General features: G+C 51.4%; 1 protein-coding gene across 1 annotated transcript in view; it reads left to right on the top strand.

Moving 5' to 3' along the window:
* The window catches only part of LOC109881056 (periostin), a 69,634-nt gene that overhangs the window by 26,163 nt on the left and 21,413 nt on the right, over nt 1-22,058 (top strand). The window contains exons 8-10 of the mRNA XM_031808096.1: nt 10,441-10,653; nt 10,911-11,045; nt 11,742-11,890. Of these exons, the coding sequence (XP_031663956.1) occupies nt 10,441-10,653; nt 10,911-11,045; nt 11,742-11,890 (497 nt within the window). The remainder of the gene's footprint in view (nt 1-10,440; nt 10,654-10,910; nt 11,046-11,741; nt 11,891-22,058) is intronic.

The raw sequence follows: 22,058 nt of genomic DNA, 5'->3' as shown, positions 1-22,058 counted from the left end.
CAGGGCCTCCCTTGCACCAGATCACAACAGCCCAACAAACAACCGGACGCCAGGGCCTCCCTTGCACCAGATCACAGCAGCCCAACAAACAACTGGACGCCAGGGCCTCCCTTGCACCAGATCACAGCAGCCCAACAAACAACCGGACGCCAGGGCCTCCCTTGCACCAGATCACAGCAGCCCAACAAACAACCGGACGCCAGGGCCTCCCTTGCACCAGATCACAGCAGCCCAACAAACAACCGGACGCCAGGGCCTCCCTTGCACCAGATCGCAGCAGCCCAACAAACAACCGGACGCCAGGGCCTCCCTTGCACCAGATCACAGCAGCCCAACAAACAACCGGACGCCAGGGCCTCCCTTGCACCAGATCACAGCAGCCCAACAAACAACCGGACGCCAGGGCCTCCCTTGCACCAGATCACAGCAGCCCAACAAACAACCGGACGCCAGGGCCTCCCTTGCACCAGATCGCAGCAGCCCAACAACCGGACGCCAGGGCCTCCCTTGCACCAGATCACAGCAGCCCAACAAACAACCGGACGCCAGGGCCTCCCTTGCACCAGATCGCAGCAGCCCAACAAACAACCGGACGCCAGGGCCTCCCTTGCACCAGATCGCAGCAGCCCAACAACCGGACGCCAGGGCCTCCCTTGCACCAGATCGCAGCAGCCCAACTACCGGACGCCAGGGCCTCCCTTGCACCAGATCGCAGCAGCCCAACAACCGGACGCCAGGGCCTCCCTTGCACCAGATCACAGCAGCCCAACAACCGGACGCCAGGGCCTCCCTTGCACCAGATCACAGCAGCCCAACAACCGGACGCCAGGGCCTCCCTTGCACCAGATCACAGCAGCCCAACAAACAACCGGACGCCAGGGCCTCCCTTGCACCAGATCGCAGCAGCCCAACAAACAACCGGACGCCAGGGCCTCCCTTGCACCAGATCGCAGCAGCCCAACAAACAACCGGACGCCAGGGCCTCCCTTGCACCAGATCGCAGCAGCCCAACAAACAACCGGACGCCAGGGCCTCCCTTGCACCAGATCACAGCAGCCCAACAAACAACCGGACGCCAGGGCCTCCCTTGCACCAGATCACAGCAGCCCAACAAACAACCGGACGCCAGGGCCTCCCTTGCACCAGATCACAGCAGCCCAACAAACAACCGGACGCCAGGGCCTCCCTTGCACCAGATCACAGCAGCCCAACAAACAACCGGACGCCAGGGCCTCCCTTGCACCAGATCACAGCAGCCCAACAAACAACCGGACGCCAGGGCCTCCCTTGCACCAGATCACAGCAGCCCAACAAACAACCGGACGCCAGGGCCTCCCTTGCACCAGATCACAGCAGCCCAACAACCGGACGCCAGGGCCTCCCTTGCACCAGATCACAGCAGCCCAACAAACAACCGGACGCCAGGGCCTCCCTTGCACCAGATCACAGCAGCCCAACAAACAACCGGACGCCAGGGCCTCCCTTGCACCAGATCACAGCAGCCCAACAAACAACCGGACGCCAGGGCCTCCCTTGCACCAGATCACAGCAGCCCAACAACCGGACGCCAGGGCCTCCCTTGCACCAGATCACAGCAGCCCAACAAACAACCGGACGCCAGGGCCTCCCTTGCACCAGATCACAGCAGCCCAACAAACAACCGGACGCCAGGGCCTCCCTTGCACCAGATCGCAGCAGCCAAACAACCGGACGCCAGGGCCTCCCTTGCACCAGATCACAGCAGCCCAACAAACAACCGGACGCCAGGGCCTCCCTTGCACCAGATCGCAGCAGCCAAACAACCGGACGCCAGGGCCTCCCTTGCACCAGATCACAGCAGCCCAACAAACAACCGGACGCCAGGGCCTCCCTTGCACCAGATCACAGCAGCCCAACAAACAACCGGACGCCAGGGCCTCCCTTGCACCAGATCACAGCAGCCCAACAAACAACCGGACGCCAGGGCCTCCCTTGCACCAGATCACAGCAGCCCAACAAACAACCGGACGCCAGGGCCTCCCTTGCACCAGATCACAGCAGCCCAACAAACAACCGGACGCCAGGGCCTCCCTTGCACCAGATCACAGCAGCCCAACAACCGGACGCCAGGGCCTCCCTTGCACCAGATCACAGCAGCCCAACAACCGGACGCCAGGGCCTCCCTTGCACCAGATCACAGCAGCCCAACAACCGGACGCCAGGGCCTCCCTTGCACCAGATCACAGCAGCCCAACAAACAACCGGACGCCAGGGCCTCCCTTGCACCAGATCACAGCAGCCCAACAAACAACCGGACGCCAGGGCCTCCCTTGTGAACACAAGGTTTCTTATGTGAAGTTAATGTGATAACATGTAAAGCAACATGTGATACCATGAAAATACACACGTGAAGAGTTCCTAAAAACACGTTTTCACATCATGTCATGTGAAATTTCATGTGAAATCACATGTTTTCTTCCTGTAAGGGCCATGGTGTACAAGTAATGTGATTATCAGTGGGGGGGAAGGGATATGGGTAGTCACTGCTTTTCTGGATTGGAATCAGCCCTCGAGGTAGACAGGACACCATAGGGTTGATTAGAATGGAATCAGCCCTCGAGGTAGACAGGACACCATAGGGTTGATTAGAATGGAATCAGCCCTCGAGGTAGACAGGACACCATAGGGTTGATTAGAATGGAATCAGCCCTCGAGGTAGACAGGACACCATAGGGTTGATTAGAATGGAATCAGCCCTCGAGGTAGACAGGACACCATAGGGTTGATTAGAATGGAATCAGCCCTCGAGGTAGACAGGACACCATAGGGTTGATTAGAATGGAATCAGCCCTCGAGGTAGACAGGACACCATAGGGTTGATTAGAATGGAATCAGCCCTCGAGGTAGACAGGACACCATAGGGTTGATTAGAATGGAATCAGCCCTCGAGGTAGACAGGACACCATAGGGTTGATTAGAATGGAATCAGCCCTCGAGGTAGACAGGACACCATAGGGTTGATTAGAATGGAATCAGCCCTCGAGGTAGACAGGACACCATAGGGTTGATTAGAATGGAATCAGCCCTCGAGGTAGACAGGACACCATAGGGTTGATTAGAATGGAATCAGCCCTCGAGGTAGACAGGACACCATAGGATTGAGGCTGTCTGGTTTGAGCTTGTGTGATAACACCACAAGGAGGGACACACACACACACAAAGCTCCCAGACAACAAACAACTCCAGGGCCCTTATAGGGCATGAGTCATTAGGCCACGGTCCCATGCTAATCTGATTATCAGAGGTACACTCTAAAAAAAATGCTGGGTTGTTTTGTTTACCCAACTGCTGGGTTTAAGGCATTGGGCCACTTAGATGGGTTGTTTTGTTTACCCAACTGCTGGGTTTAAGGCATTGGGCCACTTAGATGGGTTGTTTTGTTTACCCAACTGCTGGGTTTAAGGCATTGGGCCACTTAGATGGGTTGTTTTCTTTAACACTAGAAAGACAGACTGAGTCAAATTGAAATATCTCTGCCATTTTAAAGTCATATCGCCCTCCGACCTTGACTTTTACCTAAATAAATCTGTTTAACACTCATGTATATTGTTCAAATTAGTAGTAGTAGTAGTAGTAGTGGTAGTAGTAGTGGTAGTGGTAGTAGTAGTAGTAGTAGGAGTAGTAGTAGTAGTAGTAGTAGTAGTAGTGGTAGTAGTAGCAGTAGTAGTAGTAGCAGTAGTAGTAGTAGTAGTAGTAGTAGTGGTAGTAGTAGTAGTAGTAGTAGTAGTAGTAGTAGTGGTAGTAGTAGTAGTAGTAGTAGTAGTAGTAGTAGTGGTAGTAGTAGGAGTAGTAGTAGTAGTAGTAGTGGTAGTAGTGGTAGTAGTAGTGGTAGTAGTAGTAGTAGTAGTGGTAGTAGTAGTAGTAGTAGTAGTAGTAGTAGTAGTAGTAGTAGTAGTAGTGGTAGTAGTGGTAGTAGTAGTGGTAGTAGTAGTAGGAGTGGTAGTAGTAGTGGTAGTAGTGGTAGTAGTAGTGGTAGTAGTAGTAGTAGTGGTAGTAGTAGTAGGAGTAGTAGTAGTAGTAGTAGTGGTAGTAGTGGTAGTAGTAGTGGTAGTAGTGGTAGTAGTAGTGGTAGTAGTAGTAGGAGTGGTAGTAGTAGTGGTAGTAGTGGTAGTAGTAGTGGTAGTAGTAGTAGTAGTGGTAGTAGTAGTGGTAGTAGTGGTAGTAGTAGTGGTAGTAGTAGTAGTAGCAGTAGTAGTAGTAGTAGTAGTAGCAGTAGTAGTGGTAGTAGTAGTAGTAGTAGTAGTGGTAGTAGTAGTAGTAGTGGTAGTAGTAGTAGTAGTAGTGGTAGTAGTAGCAGTAGTAGTAGTAGCAGTAGTAGTAGTAGTAGTAGTAGCAGTAGTAGTGGTAGTAGTAGTAGTAGTAGTGGTAGTAGTAGTAGTAGTGGTAGTAGTAGTGGTAGTAGTAGTAGTAGTAGTAGTAGTAGTAGTGGTAGTAGTAGTAGTAGTAGTAGTAGTAGTAGTAGTGGTGGTAGTAGTAGTAGTAGTAGCAGTAGTAGTGGTAGTAGTAGTAGTAGTAGTAGTAGTAGTAGTAGTGGTAGTAGTAGTAGTAGTAGCAGTAGTAGTGGTAGTAGTAGTAGTAGTAGTGGTAGTAGTAGTAGTAGTGGTAGTAGTGGTAGTAGTGGTAGTAGTAGTAGTAGTAGTAGTAGTAGTAGTAGTGGTAGTAGTAGTAGTAGTAGTAGTGGTAGTAGTAGTAGTAGCAGTAGTAGCAGTAGTAGTAGTAGTAGTAGTAGTAGTAGTAGTGGTAGTAGTAGTAGTAGTAGTAGTAGTAGTAGTAGTAGTAGTAGTAGTAGTAGTAGTAGTAGTAGTGGTAGTAGTAGTAGTAGTAGTGGTAGTAGTAGTAGTAGTAGTAGTAGTAGTAGTAGTAGTAGTGGTAGTAGTAGTAGTAGCAGTAGTATTATAGTATATTTATATATATATATATTGTTCAAATTATCAATATCACAAAGCAGAATTTGTTATATAATTAGTTATATAATTCGAACAATATGTGTGTGTGTATCATTCTTTCCCCCCCAAACAAGGACTTTATCAAATCATCCTACAGAGTCAAAAGCAGACATTTGGATTTCTATATAGTATCAGAAAGATCAGATTCTGAGGTTTCCAAAACACTTTCAATTGCCAAGTAACTCTCAAAATGGAAGAGATGAGCTCGATTTCAACGTAAAGCTTTTTCCAAGAATAAGCACTGTCAACCATGACCTCCACACCTCCACACATCCACACCTCCACACCTCCACACATCCACACCTCCACACATCCACACCTCCACACATCCACACCTCCACACCTCCACACCTCCACACCTCCACACCTCCACACATCCACACCTCCACACCTCCACACCTCCACACCTCCACACATCCACACCTCCACACCTCCATACCTCCACACCTCCACACATCCACACCTCCACACCTCCACACCTCCACACATCCAACGAGGCCTTTTCTAGTGTTTACAAAGAGAATAAGCACTGTCAACCATCCACACATCCACACCTCCAACGAGGCCTTTTCTAGTGTTTACAAAGAGCAGGGTTGGGTTATTGAGATATATACCAGCGGGTCAGATCAGAAGACTGGGGGCGTAGTTTAGTAGGGTCGTGGTTTTCAGATAGTTATTTTTAGCCACCCGTGAGAGTCAATTATATTCCTGTTAATCTGTTCTGATCAAACAATTTAAAAAATGTAAGCAAATTAAAGTTTCAGTATGTAAACTTAACATGATGAACAGGATTAAACATTTACTCTCGCGGGTGGCCGATAAGATCTACCTGTAAAACACGCCCCTAATAAATCAAATCAAATCAAATTGTATTTGTCACATACACATGGTGAGTAGATGTCAATGCGAGCGTAGCGAAATGCTTGTGTTTCTAGTTCCGACCATGCAGTAATATCTAACAAGTAATCTAACCTAACAATTCCCCAACAACTACCTACTACACACAAATCTAAAGGAGTGAATGAGAATATGTACATATAAATATATGGATGAGAGATGGACGAACGGCATAGGCAAGATGCAGTAGATGGTATAGAGTACAGTATATACATATGAGATGAGTAATGTAGGGTATGTAAACACAAAGTGGCATAGTTTAAAGTGGCTAGTGATACATGTATTACATAAAGATGCAGTAGATGCAGTATATGATATAGAGTACAGTATATACATACGAGATGAGTAATGTAGGGTATGTAAATATTATATAAAGTGGCATTGTTTAAAGTGTCTAGTGATACATTTATTACATACATTTTTCCATTATTAAAGAGGCTAGAGTTGAGTCTGTATGTTGGCAGCAGCCACTCAATGGTAGTGGTGGCTGTTTAACAGTCTGATGGCCTTGAGATAGAAGCTGTTTTTCAGTCTCTCGGTCCCAGCTTTGATGCACCTGTACTGACCTCGCCTTTTGGATGATAGAGGGTAAATCCCGCCTACTGAAAATAATCTAAGGATTATATTTGAAAAAGACCCAGCTGCTAGTTCGACCAAATCTGAGAGTAAAAAAATGCCAAAATTATGGTTAAATTAACCCATGTTTTGGTAATCCCAACAACCGAGCTGGCCGGGTCAACATAACCCAGCGTGTGTTCTGCCCACTATTTAACCAGCGCTGGGTTATCAAATAACCCTAATTGAGTTTTTAACCCATCCTACCCCATGGGGGTAGAACATGCTGGTCTACCCCCATAACCAGCTAGACCATGCTGTTCTACCCCCATAACCAGCTAGACCATGCTGGTCTACCCCCATAACCAGCTAGACCATGCTGGTCAACCCCCATAACCAGCTAGACCATGCTGGTCTACCCCCATAACCAGCTAGACCATGCTGGTCAACCCCCATAACCAGCTAGACCATGCTGGTCAACCCCCATAACCAGCTAGACCATGCTGTTCTACCCCCATAACCAGCTACACCATGCTGGTCTACCCCCATAACCAGCTAGACCATGCTGGTCAACCCCCATAACCAGCTAGATCATGCTGGTCAACCCCCATAACCAGCTAGACCATGCTGGTCAACCCCCATAACCAGCTAGACCATGCTGTTCTACCCCCATAACCAGCTAGACCATGCTGGTCAACCCCCATAACCAGCTAGAGCGTGCTGGTCAACCCCCATAACCAGCTAGACCATGCTGGTCTACCCCCCTTGACCAGCTAGACCATGCTGGTCAACCCCCATAACCAGCTAGACCATGCTGGTCTACCCCCATAACCAGCTAGACCATGCTGGTCTACCCCCATAACCAGCTAGACCATGCTGGTCTACCCCCATAACCAGCTAGACCATGCTGTTCTACCCCCATAACCAGCTAGACCATGCTGGTCAACCCCCATAACCAGCTAGACCATGCTGGTCAACCTCCATAACCAGCTAGACCATGCTGGTCAACCCCCATAACCAGCTAGACCATGCTGGTCAACCCCCAGACAATATTTTTACAGTTTTGGAAACTTTAGAGTGTTTTCTATCCTAAGCTGCCAATTATATGCATATTCTAGCATCTTGTCCTGACAAAATAGCCTGTTTACTTTGGGAACGTTATTTTCCCCAAAATGAAAATAGTGCCCCCTAGATTCAAGAGGTTTAACAGCCTTAAGATATAAGCTGTTTTCAGTCTCTCTGTCCCAGCTTTGATGCACCTGTACTGGATGATAGTGGGGTGAACAGGCAGTGGCTCGGGTGGTTGGTGTCCTTGATGATCCTCTTGCTGGTACAGCTAGACCAGGGGTGGGCAACCCCCATAACCATGCTGGTACAGCTAGACCAGGGGTGGGCAACCCCCATAACCATGCTGGTACAGCTAGACCAGGGGTGGGCAACCCCCATAACCATGCTGGTACAGCTAGACCAGGGGTGGGCAACCCCCATAACCATGCTGGTACAGCTAGACCAGGGGTGGGCAACCCCCATAACCATGCTGGTACAGCTAGACCAGGGGTGGGCAACCCCCATAACCATGCTGGTACAGCTAGACCAGGGGTGGGCAACCCCCATAACCATGCTGGTACAGCTAGACCAGGGGTGGGCAACCCCCATAACCATGCTGGTACAGCTAGACCAGGGGTGGGCAACCCCCATAACCATGCTGGTACAGCTAGACCAGGGGTGGGCAACCCCCATAACCATGCTGGTACAGCTAGACCAGGGGTGGGCAACCCCCATAACCATGCTGGTACAGCTAGACCAGGGGTGGGCAACCCCCATAACCATGCTGGGACAGCTAGACCAGGGGTGGGCAACCCCCATAACCATGCTGGTACAGCTAGACCAGGGGTGGGCAACCCCCATAACCATGCTGGTACAGCTAGACCAGGGGTGGGCAACCCCCATAACCATGCTGGTACAGCTAGACCAGGGGTGGGCAACCCCCATAACCATGCTGGTACAGCTAGACCAGGGGTGGGCAACCCCCATAACCATGCTGGTACAGCTAGACCAGGGGTGGGCAACCCCCATAACCATGCTGGTACAGCTAGACCAGGGGTGGGCAACCCCCATAACCATGCTGGTACAGCTAGACCAGGGGTGGGCAACCCCCATAACCATGCTGGTACAGCTAGACCAGGGGTGGGCAACCCCCATAACCATGCTGGTACAGCTAGACCAGGGGTGGGCAACCCCCATAACCATGCTGGTACAGCTAGACCAGGGGTGGGCAACCCCCATAACCATGCTGGTACAGCTAGACCAGGGGTGGGCAACCCCCATAACCATGCTGGTACAGCTAGACCAGGGGTGGGCAACCCCCATAACCATGCTGGTACAGCTAGACCAGGGGTGGGCAACCCCCATAACCATGCTGGTACAGCTAGACCAGGGGTGGGCAACCCCCATAACCATGCTGGTACAGCTAGACCAGGGGTGGGCAACCCCCATAACCATGCTGGTACAGCTAGACCAGGGGTGGGCAACCCCCATAACCATGCTGGTACAGCTAGACCAGGGGTGGGCAACCCCCATAACCATGCTGGTACAGCTAGACCAGGGGTGGGCAACCCCCATAACCATGCTGGGACAGCTAGACCAGGGGTGGGCAACCCCCATAACCATGCTGGGACAGCTAGACCAGGGGTGGGCAACCCCCATAACCATGCTGGGACAGCTAGACCAGGGGTGGGCAACCCCCATAACCATGCTGGTACAGCTAGACCAGGGGTGGGCAACCCCCATAACCATGCTGGTACAGCTAGACCAGGGTGGGCAACCCCCATAACCATGCTGGTACAGCTAGACCAGGGGTGGGCAACCCCCATAACCATGCTGGTACAGCTAGACCAGGGGTGGGCAACCCCCATAACCATGCTGGTACAGCTAGACCAGGGGTGGGCAACCCCCATAACCATGCTGGTACAGCTAGACCAGGGGTGGGCAACCCCCATAACCATGCTGGTACAGCTAGACCAGGGGTGGGCAACCCCCATAACCATGCTGGGACAGCTAGACCAGGGGTGGGCAACCCCCATAACCATGCTGGTACAGCTAGACCAGGGGTGGGCAACCCCCATAACCATGCTGGTACAGCTAGACCAGGGGTGGGCAACCCCCATAACCATGCTGGTACAGCTAGACCAGGGGTGGGCAACCCCCATAACCATGCTGGTACAGCTAGACCAGGGGTGGGCAACCCCCATAACCATGCTGGTACAGCTAGACCAGGGGTGGGCAACCCCCATAACCATGCTGGTACAGCTAGACCAGGGGTGGGCAACCCCCATAACCATGCTGGTACAGCTAGACCAGGGGTGGGCAACCCCCATAACCATGCTGGTACAGCTAGACCAGGGGTGGGCAACCCCCATAACCATGCTGGTACAGCTAGACCAGGGGTGGGCAACCCCCATAACCATGCTGGTACAGCTAGACCAGGGGTGAGTTTCAAAATCCAGCTTGACAATTATTCAACCAGTATGGACCAGCATAGACCAGTATGGACCAGCATAGACCAGTATGGACCAGCACTGACCAGCATAGACCAGTATGGACCAGCACTGACCAGCATAGACCAGCATAGACCAGCACTGACCAGCATAGACCAGTATGGACCAGCACTGACCAGCATAGACCAGCATAGACCAGCACTGACCAGCATAGACCAGTATGGACCAGCACTGACCAGCATAGACCAGTATGGACCAGCACTGACCAGCATAGACCAGTATGGACCAGCATAGACCAGTATGGACCAGCACTGACCAGCATAGACCAGTATGGAGCAGTTTATGCTGGTTATTTCAGCAGGGAACTCAGAGCCAGACTGGCCACACTCTCTCTCTCTCTCTCTCTCTCTCTCTCCCTCTTTTCCCACTTCTCCTCATCTCTCTCACCCTCTCTTCTTGGTAACTCTCTCTCTCTCTCTTTCCTTACCTCTCTCTCTCCCCCATAGCCCTGGTGAACTACCACCTGTTGAACAGTGTGCAGTGCTCTGAGGCCATCATGGCAGGCTCTGTGCACGAGACAGCAGAGGGAAGCACCGTTGAGATCGGCTGCGACGGAGACAGCCTGACGGTCAACGGTATCAAGATGGTCCTGAAGAAAGACATTGTCACCACCAACGGAGTCATCCACCTCATCGACCGGGTCCTCATACCTGACTCAGGTAAGTCTTGTTCCCACGACGATAACCTTTCGCATAACGCAGAAGTTTAGCACTTGTAAAAAGTTGATGTAAAAAGGGCTTTATAAAGACATTTGATTGACTTTGATTGATTTAGGAAAAGGGGTTTATGGTTAATTTCAGTCTGGGCTAAAATGCTTGGCACACTGTAGGGCTTGTGGTGGTGCCTTGTATGTAGATATTGTGATGTTCGTTGTCGTTGTTGTTATCTGATGTTCATGTGTTGTTTCCGCTCAAAGCCAAGGAGGTGATGGAGCTGGTTGGTGAATCCCAGAGCACCTTCAGAGACATGGTGTCAGAGCTCGGCCTATCAGCTGCCATGAAGCCAGAGACGGAGTACACGCTATTGGCTCCCCTCAACACAGCTTTCTCTGGTGAGTACACGCTATTGGCTCCCCTCAACACAGCTTTCTCTGGTGAGTACACGCTATTGGCTCCCCTCAACCCAGCTTTCTCTGGCGAGTGCTTCTATTGGCTCCCTCAACCCAACTTTCTCTGGTGGGTACGCTCTATTGGCTCTCCTCAACCTACATTAGCACATAACAATACCTTTTCGATTAGTGCTTGAAGCCCAATAATCTCAGCCCAGGAACTTCTGCATGGAACTTAAGCACTTGGTCTAGACTAGAGATAATGGATAAACCCTGTTATTATGGCCTAGGACAACACAATGGAAATGGACTCTAGGAACTCTGGAACCAACAAGCACCAGGTTTAGCCCACAGTAGAAAGGGAGCTAGTGATTGTTTACTCCTACACATGCTGTATCTTAATTTGATCATCCTGTTGTTGCAGGAATTTCCCAGCACAGCAGTAAATGCAAACTTTTAGTGTATTTAAAGTTTTAAAAAAAAAGGCTTCTAAAGTTTGTAATTTCCTCTTTAAAATGTCAGACTTGATTTGCCCTAAAGAAAAATGTATCAACCCCAACAAAAAAAATTCCATTAGTTATAACAATTCACATTTCCTGTTGCTGTAGGATGACTTACTGCTGTGTGAAACTGGATCAAATGAAGATACGGCATCTGTATGTTAGTATCTGGTTTAACTCTCCTGTATATGTGTTGCAGATGAGGTGATGTCTTTAGACCAGAGCCTGTTGAAGGTGATCTTGGAGAACCACATTCTGAAGCAAAAACACAAACTGAGTGAACTCTACAACGGACAGCTACTGGAGACCGTCGCTGGAAAACGAATACGCGTCTTCATCTACCGCACTGTGAGTGGGAGAAAGTGTGTGTGTGTGTGTGTGTGTGTGGTGTGTGTGTGGAAGGGGTAGGGTTGTGTGTATGTGTGTGGCACAGTCCGGTAAGATCAAGTGGAGGCGTGTGTGTGTGTGTGTGTGTGTGTGTGTGTGTGTGTGTGTGTGTGTGTGTGTGTGTGTGTGTGTGTGTGTGTGTGTGTGTGTGTGTGTGTGTGTGTGTGTGTGTGTGTGTGTGGAAGGGGTAGGGTTGTGTGTATGTGTGTGGCACAGTCCGGGAAGATCAGGTGTGTGTGGCACAGTCCGGGAAGATCAGTGGGAGGTGTGTGTGTGTGTGTGTGTGTGTGTGTGTGTGTGTGTGTGTGTGTGTGTGTGTGTGTGTGGAAGGGGTAGGGTTGTGTGTGTGTGTGTGGCACAGTCCAGTAAGATCAGGTGTGTGTGGCACAGTCCGGTAAGATCAGTGGGAGGTGTGTGTGTGTGTGTGTGGCACAGTCCAGTAAGATCAGGTGTGTGTGGCACAGTCCGGTAAGATCAGTGGGAGGTGTGTGTGTGTGGCACAGTCCAGTAAGATCAGTGGGAGGTGTGTGTGTGTGTGTGTGTGTGTGTGTGTGTGTGTGTGGAAGGGGTAGGGTTGTGTGTGTGTGTGGCACAGTCCAGTAAGATCAGTGGGAGGTGTGTGTGTGTGTGGCACAGTCCAGTAAGATCAGTGGGAGGTGTGTGTGTGTGTGTGTGTGTGTGTGTGTGGCACAGTCCGGTAAGATCAGTGGGAGGTGTGTGTGTGTGTGTGTGTGTGTGTGTGTGTGTGTGTGTGTGGAAGGGGTAGGGTTGTGTGTGTGTGTGGCACAGTCCAGTAAGATCAGTGGGAGGTGTATGTGTGTGGCACAGTCCAGTAAGATCAGTGGGAGGTGTGTGTGTGTGGCACAGTCCAGTAAGATCAGTGGGAGGTGTGTGTGTGTGGCACAGTCCAGTAAGATCAGTGGGAGGTGTATGTGTGTGGCACAGTCCAGTAAGATCAGTGGGAGGTGTATGTGTGTGGCACAGTCCAGTAAGATCAGTGGGAGGTGTGTGTGTGGCACAGTCCAGTAAGATCAGTGGGAGGTGTATGTGTGTGGCACAGTCCAGTAAGATCAGTGGGAGGTGTGTGTGTGGCACAGTCCAGTAAGATCAGTGGGAGGTGTGTGTGTGGCACAGTCCAGTAAGATCAGTGGGAGGTGTATGTGTGTGGCACAGTCCAGTAAGATCAGTGGGAGGTGTGTGTGTGTGTGTGTGTGTGTGTGTGTGTGTGTGTGTGTGGAAGGGGTAGGGTTGTGTGTGTGTGTGGCACAGTCCAGTAAGATCAGTGGGAGGTGTGTGTGTGTGTGGCACAGTCCGGTAAGATCAGTGGGAGGTGTGTGTGTGTGGCACAGTCCGGTAAGATCAGTGGGAGGTGTGTGTGTGTGGCACAGTCCAGTAAGATCAGTGGGAGGTGTGTGTGTGTGGCACAGTCCAGTAAGATCAGTGGGAGGTGTGTGTGTGTGGCACAGTCCAGTAAGATCAGTGGGAGGTGTGTGTGTGTGGCACAGTCCAGTAAGATCAGTGGGAGGTGTGTGTGTGTGTGTGGCACAGTCCAGTAAGATCAGTGGGAGGTGTGTGTGTGTGTGTGGCACAGTCCAGTAAGATCAGTGGGAGGTGTGTGTGGCACAGTCCAGTAAGATCAGTGGGAGGTGTGTGTGTGTGTGTGGCACAGTCCAGTAAGATCAGTGGGAGGTGTGTGTGGCACAGTCCGGTAAGATCAGTGGGAGGTGTATGTGTGTGGCACAGTCCAGTAAGATCAGTGGGAGGTGTGTGTGTGTGGCACAGTCCAGTAAGATCAGTGGGAGGTGTGTGTGTGTGGCACAGTCCAGTAAGATCAGTGGGAGGTGTGTGTGTGTGTGGCACAGTCCAGTAAGATCAGTGGGAGGTGTGTGTGGCACAGTCCAGTAAGATCAGTGGGAGGTGTGTGTGTGTGTGTGTGGCACAGTCCGGGAAGATCAGGTGTGTGTGGCACAGTCCAGTAAGATCAGTGGGAGGTGTGTGTGTGTGTGGCACAGTCCAGTAAGATCAGTGGGAGGTGTGTGTGTGTGTGGCACAGTCCGGTAAGATCAGTGGGAGGTGTGTGTGTGTGGCACAGTCCGGTAAGATCAGTGGGAGGTGTGTGTGTGTGGCACAGTCCAGTAAGATCAGTGGGAGGTGTGTGTGTGTGGCACAGTCCAGTAAGATCAGTGGGAGGTGTGTGTGTGTGGCACAGTCCAGTAAGATCAGTGGGAGGTGTGTGTGTGTGGCACAGTCCAGTAAGATCAGTGGGAGGTGTGTGTGTGTGTGTGGCACAGTCCAGTAAGATCAGTGGGAGGTGTGTGTGTGTGTGTGGCACAGTCCAGTAAGATCAGTGGGAGGTGTGTGTGGCACAGTCCAGTAAGATCAGTGGGAGGTGTGTGTGTGTGTGTGGCACAGTCCAGTAAGATCAGTGGGAGGTGTGTGTGGCACAGTCCGGTAAGATCAGTGGGAGGTGTATGTGTGTGGCACAGTCCAGTAAGATCAGTGGGAGGTGTGTGTGTGTGGCACAGTCCAGTAAGATCAGTGGGAGGTGTGTGTGTGTGGCACAGTCCAGTAAGATCAGTGGGAGGTGTGTGTGTGTGTGTGTGGCACAGTCCAGTAAGATCAGTGGGAGGTGTGTGTGGCACAGTCCAGTAAGATCAGTGGGAGGTGTGTGTGTGTGTGTGTGGCACAGTCCGGGAAGATCAGGTGTGTGTGGCACAGTCCAGTAAGATCAGTGGGAGGTGTGTGTGTGTGTGGCACAGTCCAGTAAGATCAGTGGGAGGTGTGTGTGTGTGTGGCACAGTCCAGTAAGATCAGTGGGAGGTGTGTGTGTGTGTGGCACAGTCCAGTAAGATCAGTGGGAGGTGTGTGTGTGTGTGTGTGTGTGTGTGTGTGTGTGTGGCACAGTCCAGTAAGATCAGTGGGAGGTGTGTGTGTGTGTGTGTGTGTGTGTGTGTGTGTGTGTGTGGCACAGTCCAGTAAGATCAGTGGGAGGTGTGCGTGTGTGTGGCACAGTCCAGTAAGATCAGTGGGAGGGTTGTGTGTGTGTGTGTGGCACAGTCCAGTAAGATCAGTGGGAGGTGTGTGTGTGTGTGTGGCACAGTCCAGTAAGATCAGTGGGAGGTGTGTGTGTGTGTGTGTGTGGCACAGTCCAGTAAGATCAGGTGTGTGTGGGCACAGTCCAGTAAGATCAGTGGGAGGTGTGTGTGTGTGTGGCACAGTCCAGTAAGATCAGTGGGAGGTGTGTGTGTGTGTGGCACAGTCCAGTAAGATCAGTGGGAGGTGTGTGTGTGTGTGGCACAGTCCAGTAAGATCAGTGGGAGGTGTGTGTGTGTGTGGCACAGTCCAGTAAGATCAGTGGGAGGTGTGTGTGTGTGCACAGTCCAGTAAGATTCAGTGGGAGGTGTGTGTGGCACAGTCCAGTAAGATCAGTGGGAGGTGTGTGTGGCACAGTCCAGTAAGATCAGTGGGAGGTGTGTGTGGCACAGTCCAGTAAGATCAGTGGGAGGTGTGTGTGTGGCACAGTCCAGTAAGATCAGTGGGAGGTGTGTGTGTGTGGCACAGTCCAGTAAGATCAGTGGGAGGTGTGTGTGTGTGTGGCACAGTCCAGTAAGATCAGTGGGAGGTGTGTGTGTGTGTGGCACAGTCCAGTAAGATCAGTGGGAGGTGTGTGTGTGTGTGGCACAGTCCAGTAAGATCAGTGGGAGGTGTGTGTGTGTGCACAGTCCAGTAAGATCAGTGGGAGGTGTGTGTGTGTGGCACAGTCCAGTAAGATCAGTGGGAGGTGTGTGTGTGTGGCACAGTCCAGTAAGATCAGTGGGAGGTGTGTGTGTGTGGCACAGTCCAGTAAGATCAGTGGGAGGTGTGTGTGTGGCACAGTCCAGTAAGATCAGTGGGAGGTGTGTGTGTGTGGCACAGTCCAGTAAGATCAGTGGGAGGTGTGTGTGTGGCACAGTCCAGTAAGATCAGTGGGAGGTGTTGTGTGTGGCAACAGTCCAGTAAGATCAGTGGGAGGTGTGTGTGTGTGTGGCACAGTCCAGTAAGATCAGTGGGAGGTGTGTGTGTGTGGCACAGTCCAGTAAGATCAGTGGGAGGTGTGTGTGTGTGGCACAGTCCAGTAAGATCAGTGGGAGGTGTGTGTGTGTGTGGCACCAGTCCAGTAAGATCAGTGGGAGGTGTGGTGTGTGGTGTGGCACAGTCCAGTAAGATCAGTGGGAGGTGTGTGTGTGTGGCACAGTCCAGTAAGATCAGTGGGAGGTGTGTGTGTGTGTGTTGGCACAGTCCAGTAAGATCAGTGGGAGGTGTGTGTGTGTGTGGCACAGTCCAGTAAGATCAGTGGGAGGTGTGTGTGTGTGGCACAGTCCAGTAAGATCAGTGGGAGGTGTGTGTGTGTGGCACAGTCCAGTAAGATCAGTGGGAGGTGTGTGTGTGTGGGCACAGTCCAGTAAGATCAGTGGGAGGTGTGTGTGTGTGTGGCACAGTCCAGTAAGATCAGTGGGAGGTGTGTGTGTGTGGCACAGTCCAGTAAGATCAGTGGGAGGTGTGTGTGTGTGGCACAGTCCAGTAAGATCAGTGGGAGGTGTGTGTGTGTGGCACAGTCCAGTAAGATCAGTGGGAGGTGTGTGTGTGTGGCACAGTCCAGTAAGATCAGTGGGAGGTGTGTGTGTGTGGCACAGTCCAGTAAGATCAGTGGGAGGTGGTGTGTGTGGCACAGTCCAGTAAGATCAGTGGGAGGTGTGTGTGTGTGGCACAGTCCAGTAAGATCAGTGGGAGGTGTGTGTGTGTGGCACAGTCCAGTAAGATCAGTGGGAGGTGTGTGGTGTGGCACAGTCCAGTAAGATCAGTGGGAGGTGTGTGTGTGTGTGGCACAGTCCAGTAAGATCAGTGGGAGGTGTGTGTGTGTGGCACAGTCCAGTAAGATCAGTGGGAGGTGTGTGTGTGTGGCACAGTCCAGTAAGATCAGTGGGAGGTGTGTGTGTGTGGCACAGTCCAGTAAGATCAGTGGGAGGTGTGTGTGTGTGTGGCACAGTCCAGTAAGATCAGTGGGAGGTGTGTGTGTGTGGCACAGTCCAGTAAGATCAGTGGGAGGTGTGTGTGTGTGTGGCACAGTCCAGTAAGATCAGTGGGAGGTGTGTGTGTGTGGCACAGTCCAGTAAGATCAGTGGGAGGTGTGTGTGTGTGGCACAGTCCAGTAAGATCAGTGGGAGGTGTGTGTGTGTGGCACAGTCCAGTAAGATCAGTGGGAGGTGTGTGTGTGGCACAGTCCAGTAAGATCAGTGGGAGGTGTGTGTGGCACAGTCCAGTAAGATCAGTGGGAGGTGTGTGTGGCACAGTCCAGTAAGATCAGTGGGAGGTGTGTGTGGCACAGTCCAGTAAGATCAGTGGGAGGTGTGTGTTGGCACAGTCCAGTAAGATCAGTGGGAGGTGTGTGTGGCACAGTCCAGTAAGATCAGTGGGAGGTGTGTGTGGCACAGTCCAGTAAGATCAGTGGGAGGTGTGTGTGTGTGGCACAGTCCAGTAAGATCAGTGGGAGGTGTGTGGTGTGTGGCACAGTCCAGTAAGATCAGTGGAGGTTGTGTGTGTGTGGCACAGTCCAGTAAGATCAGTGGGAGGTGTGTGGTGTGTGGCACAGTCCAGTAAGATCAGTGGGAGGTGTGTGTGTGTGTGTGGCACAGTCAGTAAGATCAGTGGGAGGTGGTGTGGCACAGTCCAGTAAGATCAGTGGGAGGTGTGTGTGTTGTTGTGGCACAGTCCAGTAAGATCAGTGGGAGGTGTGTGTGTGTGGCACAGTCCAGTAAGATCAGTGGGAGGGGTGTGTGTGTGGCACAGTCCAGTAAGATCAGTGGGAGGTGTGTGTGTGTGGCACAGTCCAGTAAGATCAGTGGGAGGTGTGTGTGGGGTGTGTGTGGCACAGTCCAGTAAGATCAGTGGGAGGTGTGTGTGGCACAGTCCAGTAAGATCAGTGGGAGGTGTGTGTGTGTGGCACAGTCCAGTAAGATCAGTGGGAGGTGTGTGTGTGTGTGTGTGTGGCACAGTCCAGTAAGATCAGTGGGAGGTGTGTGTGTGTGTGTGTGTGTGTGTGTGTGTGTGGCACAGTCCAGTAAGATCAGTGGGAGGTGTGTGTGTGTGTGTGTGTGGCACAGTCCAGTAAGATCAGTGGGAGGTGTGTGGTGTGTGTGTGTGTGTGTGTGTGTGTGTGGCACAGTCCGGTAAGATCCGTGGGAGGTGTGTGTGTGTGTGGCATAGTCCGGTAAGATCAGTGGGAGGTGTGTGTGTGTGTGTGTGTGTGTGTGTGTGTGTGTGGCACAGTCCAGTAAGATCAGTGGGAGGTGTGTGTGTGTGTGTGTGTGGCACAGTCCAGTAAGATCAGTGGGAGGTGTGTGTGTGTGTGTGTGTGTGTGTGTGTGTGTGTGGCACAGTCCGGTAAGATCCGTGGGAGGTGTGTGTGTGTGTGTGTGTGTGTGTGTGTGTGTGTGGCACAGTCCGGTAAGATCCGTGGGAGGTGTGTGTGTGTGTGTGTGTGTGTGTGTGTGTGTGGCACAGTCCGGTAAGATCCGTGGGAGGTGTGTGTGTGTGTGTGTGTGTGTGTGTGTGTGGCACAGTCCGGTAAGATCCGTGGGAGGTGTGTGTGTGTGTGTGTGTGTGTGTGTGTGTGTGTGGCACAGTCCGGTAAGATCCGTGGGAGGTGTGTGTGTGTGTGTGTGTGTGTGTGTGTGTGTGTGTGTGGCACAGTCCGGTAAGATCAGTGGGAGGTGTGTGTGTGTGTGTGTGTGTGTGTGTGTGTGTGTGGCACAGTCCAGTAAGATCAGTGGGAGGTGTGTGTGTGTGGCACAGTCCAGTAAGATCAGTGGGAGGTGTGTGTGTGGCACAGTCCAGTAAGATCAGTGGGAGGTGTGTGTGTGGCACAGTCCGGTAAGATCAGTGGGAGGTGTGTGTGTGTGTGTGTGTGTGTGTGTGTGTGGCACAGTCCAGTAAGATCAGTGGGAGGTGTGTGTGTGTGGCACAGTCCAGTAAGATCAGTGGGAGGTGTGTGTGTGTGGCACAGTCCAGTAAGATCAGTGGGAGGTGTGTGTGTGTGGCACAGTCCAGTAAGATCAGTGGGAGGTGTGTGTGTGTGTGTGTGGCACAGTCCAGTAAGATCAGTGGGAGGTGTGTGTGTGTGGCACAGTCCAGTAAGATCAGTGGGAGGTGTGTGTGTGTGGCACAGTCCAGTAAGATCAGTGGGAGGTGTGTGTGTGTGGCACAGTCCAGTAAGATCAGTGGGAGGTGTGTGTGTGTGGCACAGTCCAGTAAGATCAGTGGGAGGTGTGTGTGTGTGGCACAGTCCAGTAAGATCAGTGGGAGGTGTGTGTGTGTGTGTGTGGCACAGTCCAGTAAGATCAGTGGGAGGTGTGTGTGTGTGGCACAGTCCAGTAAGATCAGTGGGAGGTGTGTGTGTGTGTGGCACAGTCCAGTAAGATCAGTGGGAGGTGTGTGTGTGTGTGTGTGGCACAGTCCAGTAAGATCAGTGGGAGGTGTGTGTGTGTGTGGCACAGTCCAGTAAGATCAGTGGGAGGTGTGTGTGTGTGGCACAGTCCAGTAAGATCAGTGGGAGGTGTGCGTCTCTTTACTATCAACAGCTGGTGCGTAATCTCTAATATTAAGGAAGTCTCGAGGTTCTGCTCGAATGAGTTAGAATACCTCATGATAAGCTTTTGACCTCACTATTCACCAAGAGAGTTTTCATCAAGATTTTTCATAGCTGTCTATTTACCACCACAAACTGATACTGGCACTAAGACGACACTCAATGAGCTGTATAAAGGCCACAAGCAAATGCTTATCCAGAGGCGGCCGGAGATTTTAATGCAGGAAAACCGTTTGACCTCATTTCTACCAGCATGTTACAACTAGAGGGATAAAACCTCTACAAGCACCTTTACTCCACACACAGAGACGCATACAAAGCTCTCCTTCGCTCTCCAATTGGCAAATCGGACCATAACTCTACCCTCCTGATTCCTGCTTACAAGCAAAATTTCAAACAGGAAGTACCATTGACTCGCTCAACACAGAAGTGGTCCAACGAAACGGATGCTAAACTTCAGGACTGTTTCGCACAGACTGGAAAATGTTCCAGGATTCATCCAATAATATTGAGCAGTTTACCACATCAGTCAACAGCTTCATTACTAAGTGCATCGACGACGTCATCCCCACAGTGACCGGTACGTACATATCCCAACCAGAAGCCATGGATTACAGGCAACATCCACACTGAGCTAAAGGCTAGAGCTGCCGCTGTCAAGGAGCAGGACACTAATCCGGAGGAGCGTAAGAAATCCATCTACGACCTCCAACGAACCATCAAACAGGCAAAGCGTTAAAACAGTACTGAGATCGAATCGTACTACACCGACTCTAATGCTCGTCGGATGTGGCAGGGCTCGCAGACTATTACGGATTACAAAAGGAAACCCAGCCGCGGACTGCCCAGTGATGCGAGCCTACCAGACGAGCTAAATGCCTTCTATGCTCACTTCAAGACAAGCAACACTGAACCATACATGAGAGCACCAGCTGTTCCGGTCGACTGTATGATCATGCTCTCCATAGCTGATGTGAGTTAGACCTTTAAACAGGTCAACATTCACAAGGACGCAGGGCCAGTCGGATTACCAGGAAGGTTACATAGAGCATGAAAACATTCACAAGGACGCGGGGCCAGTCGGATTACCAGAATGCACTGACCAGCTGGCAAGTGTCTTCACTGACATTTTCAATCTCTCTCTGTCCCAGTCTGTAATACCTACATGTTTCAAGCAAACCACCATATCCCTGTGCCTAAGAATGCCAAGGGAACCTGTCTAAACGACTACCGACAGAGCTGTAGTGGAGCGGGTCGAACGATTCAAGTTCCTTGGTGTCCACATCACTAAGTATCTATCATGGTCCAAACACACCAACACAGACATGAAGAGGGCACGACAATGCCTCTTCCCCCTCAGGAGGCTGAAAAGATTTGGCATGTGGCATCAGATCTTCAAAATGTTATACAGCTGCACCATCGAGAGCATCCTGACTGGCTGCATCACCGCCTGGTATGGCAACTGCTTGGCCTCTGACCGCAAGGCGCTACTGAGGGTAGTGTGTCCGACCAAGTACATCACTGAGGGCAGAACTCCCTGCCATCCAGGACCTCTATAGCAGGTGGTGTCAGAGGAAAGCCCCAACAATTGTCAAAGATCCAGCCACCCAAGTCATAGACTCTCTTTGCTACTGCATGGCAAGTGGTATCGGAGTGTCTGTGACCAAAAAACTCCTGGACAGCTTCTACCCCCAAACCATCCGACTGCTGGACAGCTTCTAACCCCAAACCATCCGACTGCTGGACAGCTTCTACCCCCAAACCATCCGACTGCTGGACAGCTTCTAACCCCAAACCATCCGACTGCTGGACAGCTTCTACCCCCAAACCATCAGACTGCTGAACAGCCTCTACCCCCAAGCTATCAGACTGCTGAACAGCCTCTACCCCCAAGCTATCAGACTGCTGAACAGCTTCTACCCCCAAGCCATCAGACTGCTGAACAGCTTCTACCCCCAAGCCATTACACTGCTGAACAGCTTCTACCCCCAAGCCATCAGACTGCTGAACAGCTTCTACCCCCAAGCCATTACACTGCTGAACAGCTTCTACCCCCAAGCCATTACACTGCTGTAGAGGACCACTAGACCTTTACTAGTCCTGTAGTCGAGGACCACTAGGCCTTTACTAGTCCTGAATTAGAGGACAGGTAGGTCTTTAATAGTCCAGAATTAGAGAACAGGTAGGCCTTTACTAGTCCTGTAGTAGAGGATCACTAGACCTTTACTAGTCCTGTAATAGAGGACAGGTAGACCTTTACTAGTCCTATAGTGGAGGACCACTAGACCTTTACTAGTCCTGTAGTAGAGGACCACTAGACCTTTACTAGTCCTGTAGTAGAGGACCACTAGACCTTTACTAGTCCTGTAGTAGAGTACCACTAGACCTTTACTAGTCCTGTAGTAGAGGACTACTAGACCTTTACTAGTCCTGTAGTAGAGGACCACTAGACCTTTACTAGTCATGTAGTAGAGTACCACTAGACCTTTACTAGTCCTGTAGTAG

This window comes from Oncorhynchus kisutch, linkage group LG28 (assembly GCF_002021735.2).
Source record: "Oncorhynchus kisutch isolate 150728-3 linkage group LG28, Okis_V2, whole genome shotgun sequence".
Classification (NCBI taxonomy): Eukaryota; Metazoa; Chordata; class Actinopteri; order Salmoniformes; family Salmonidae; genus Oncorhynchus; species Oncorhynchus kisutch.
The sequence above is the reverse complement of the archived record's forward strand: the minus strand, read 5'-3'. Positions and strand labels throughout refer to the sequence as shown.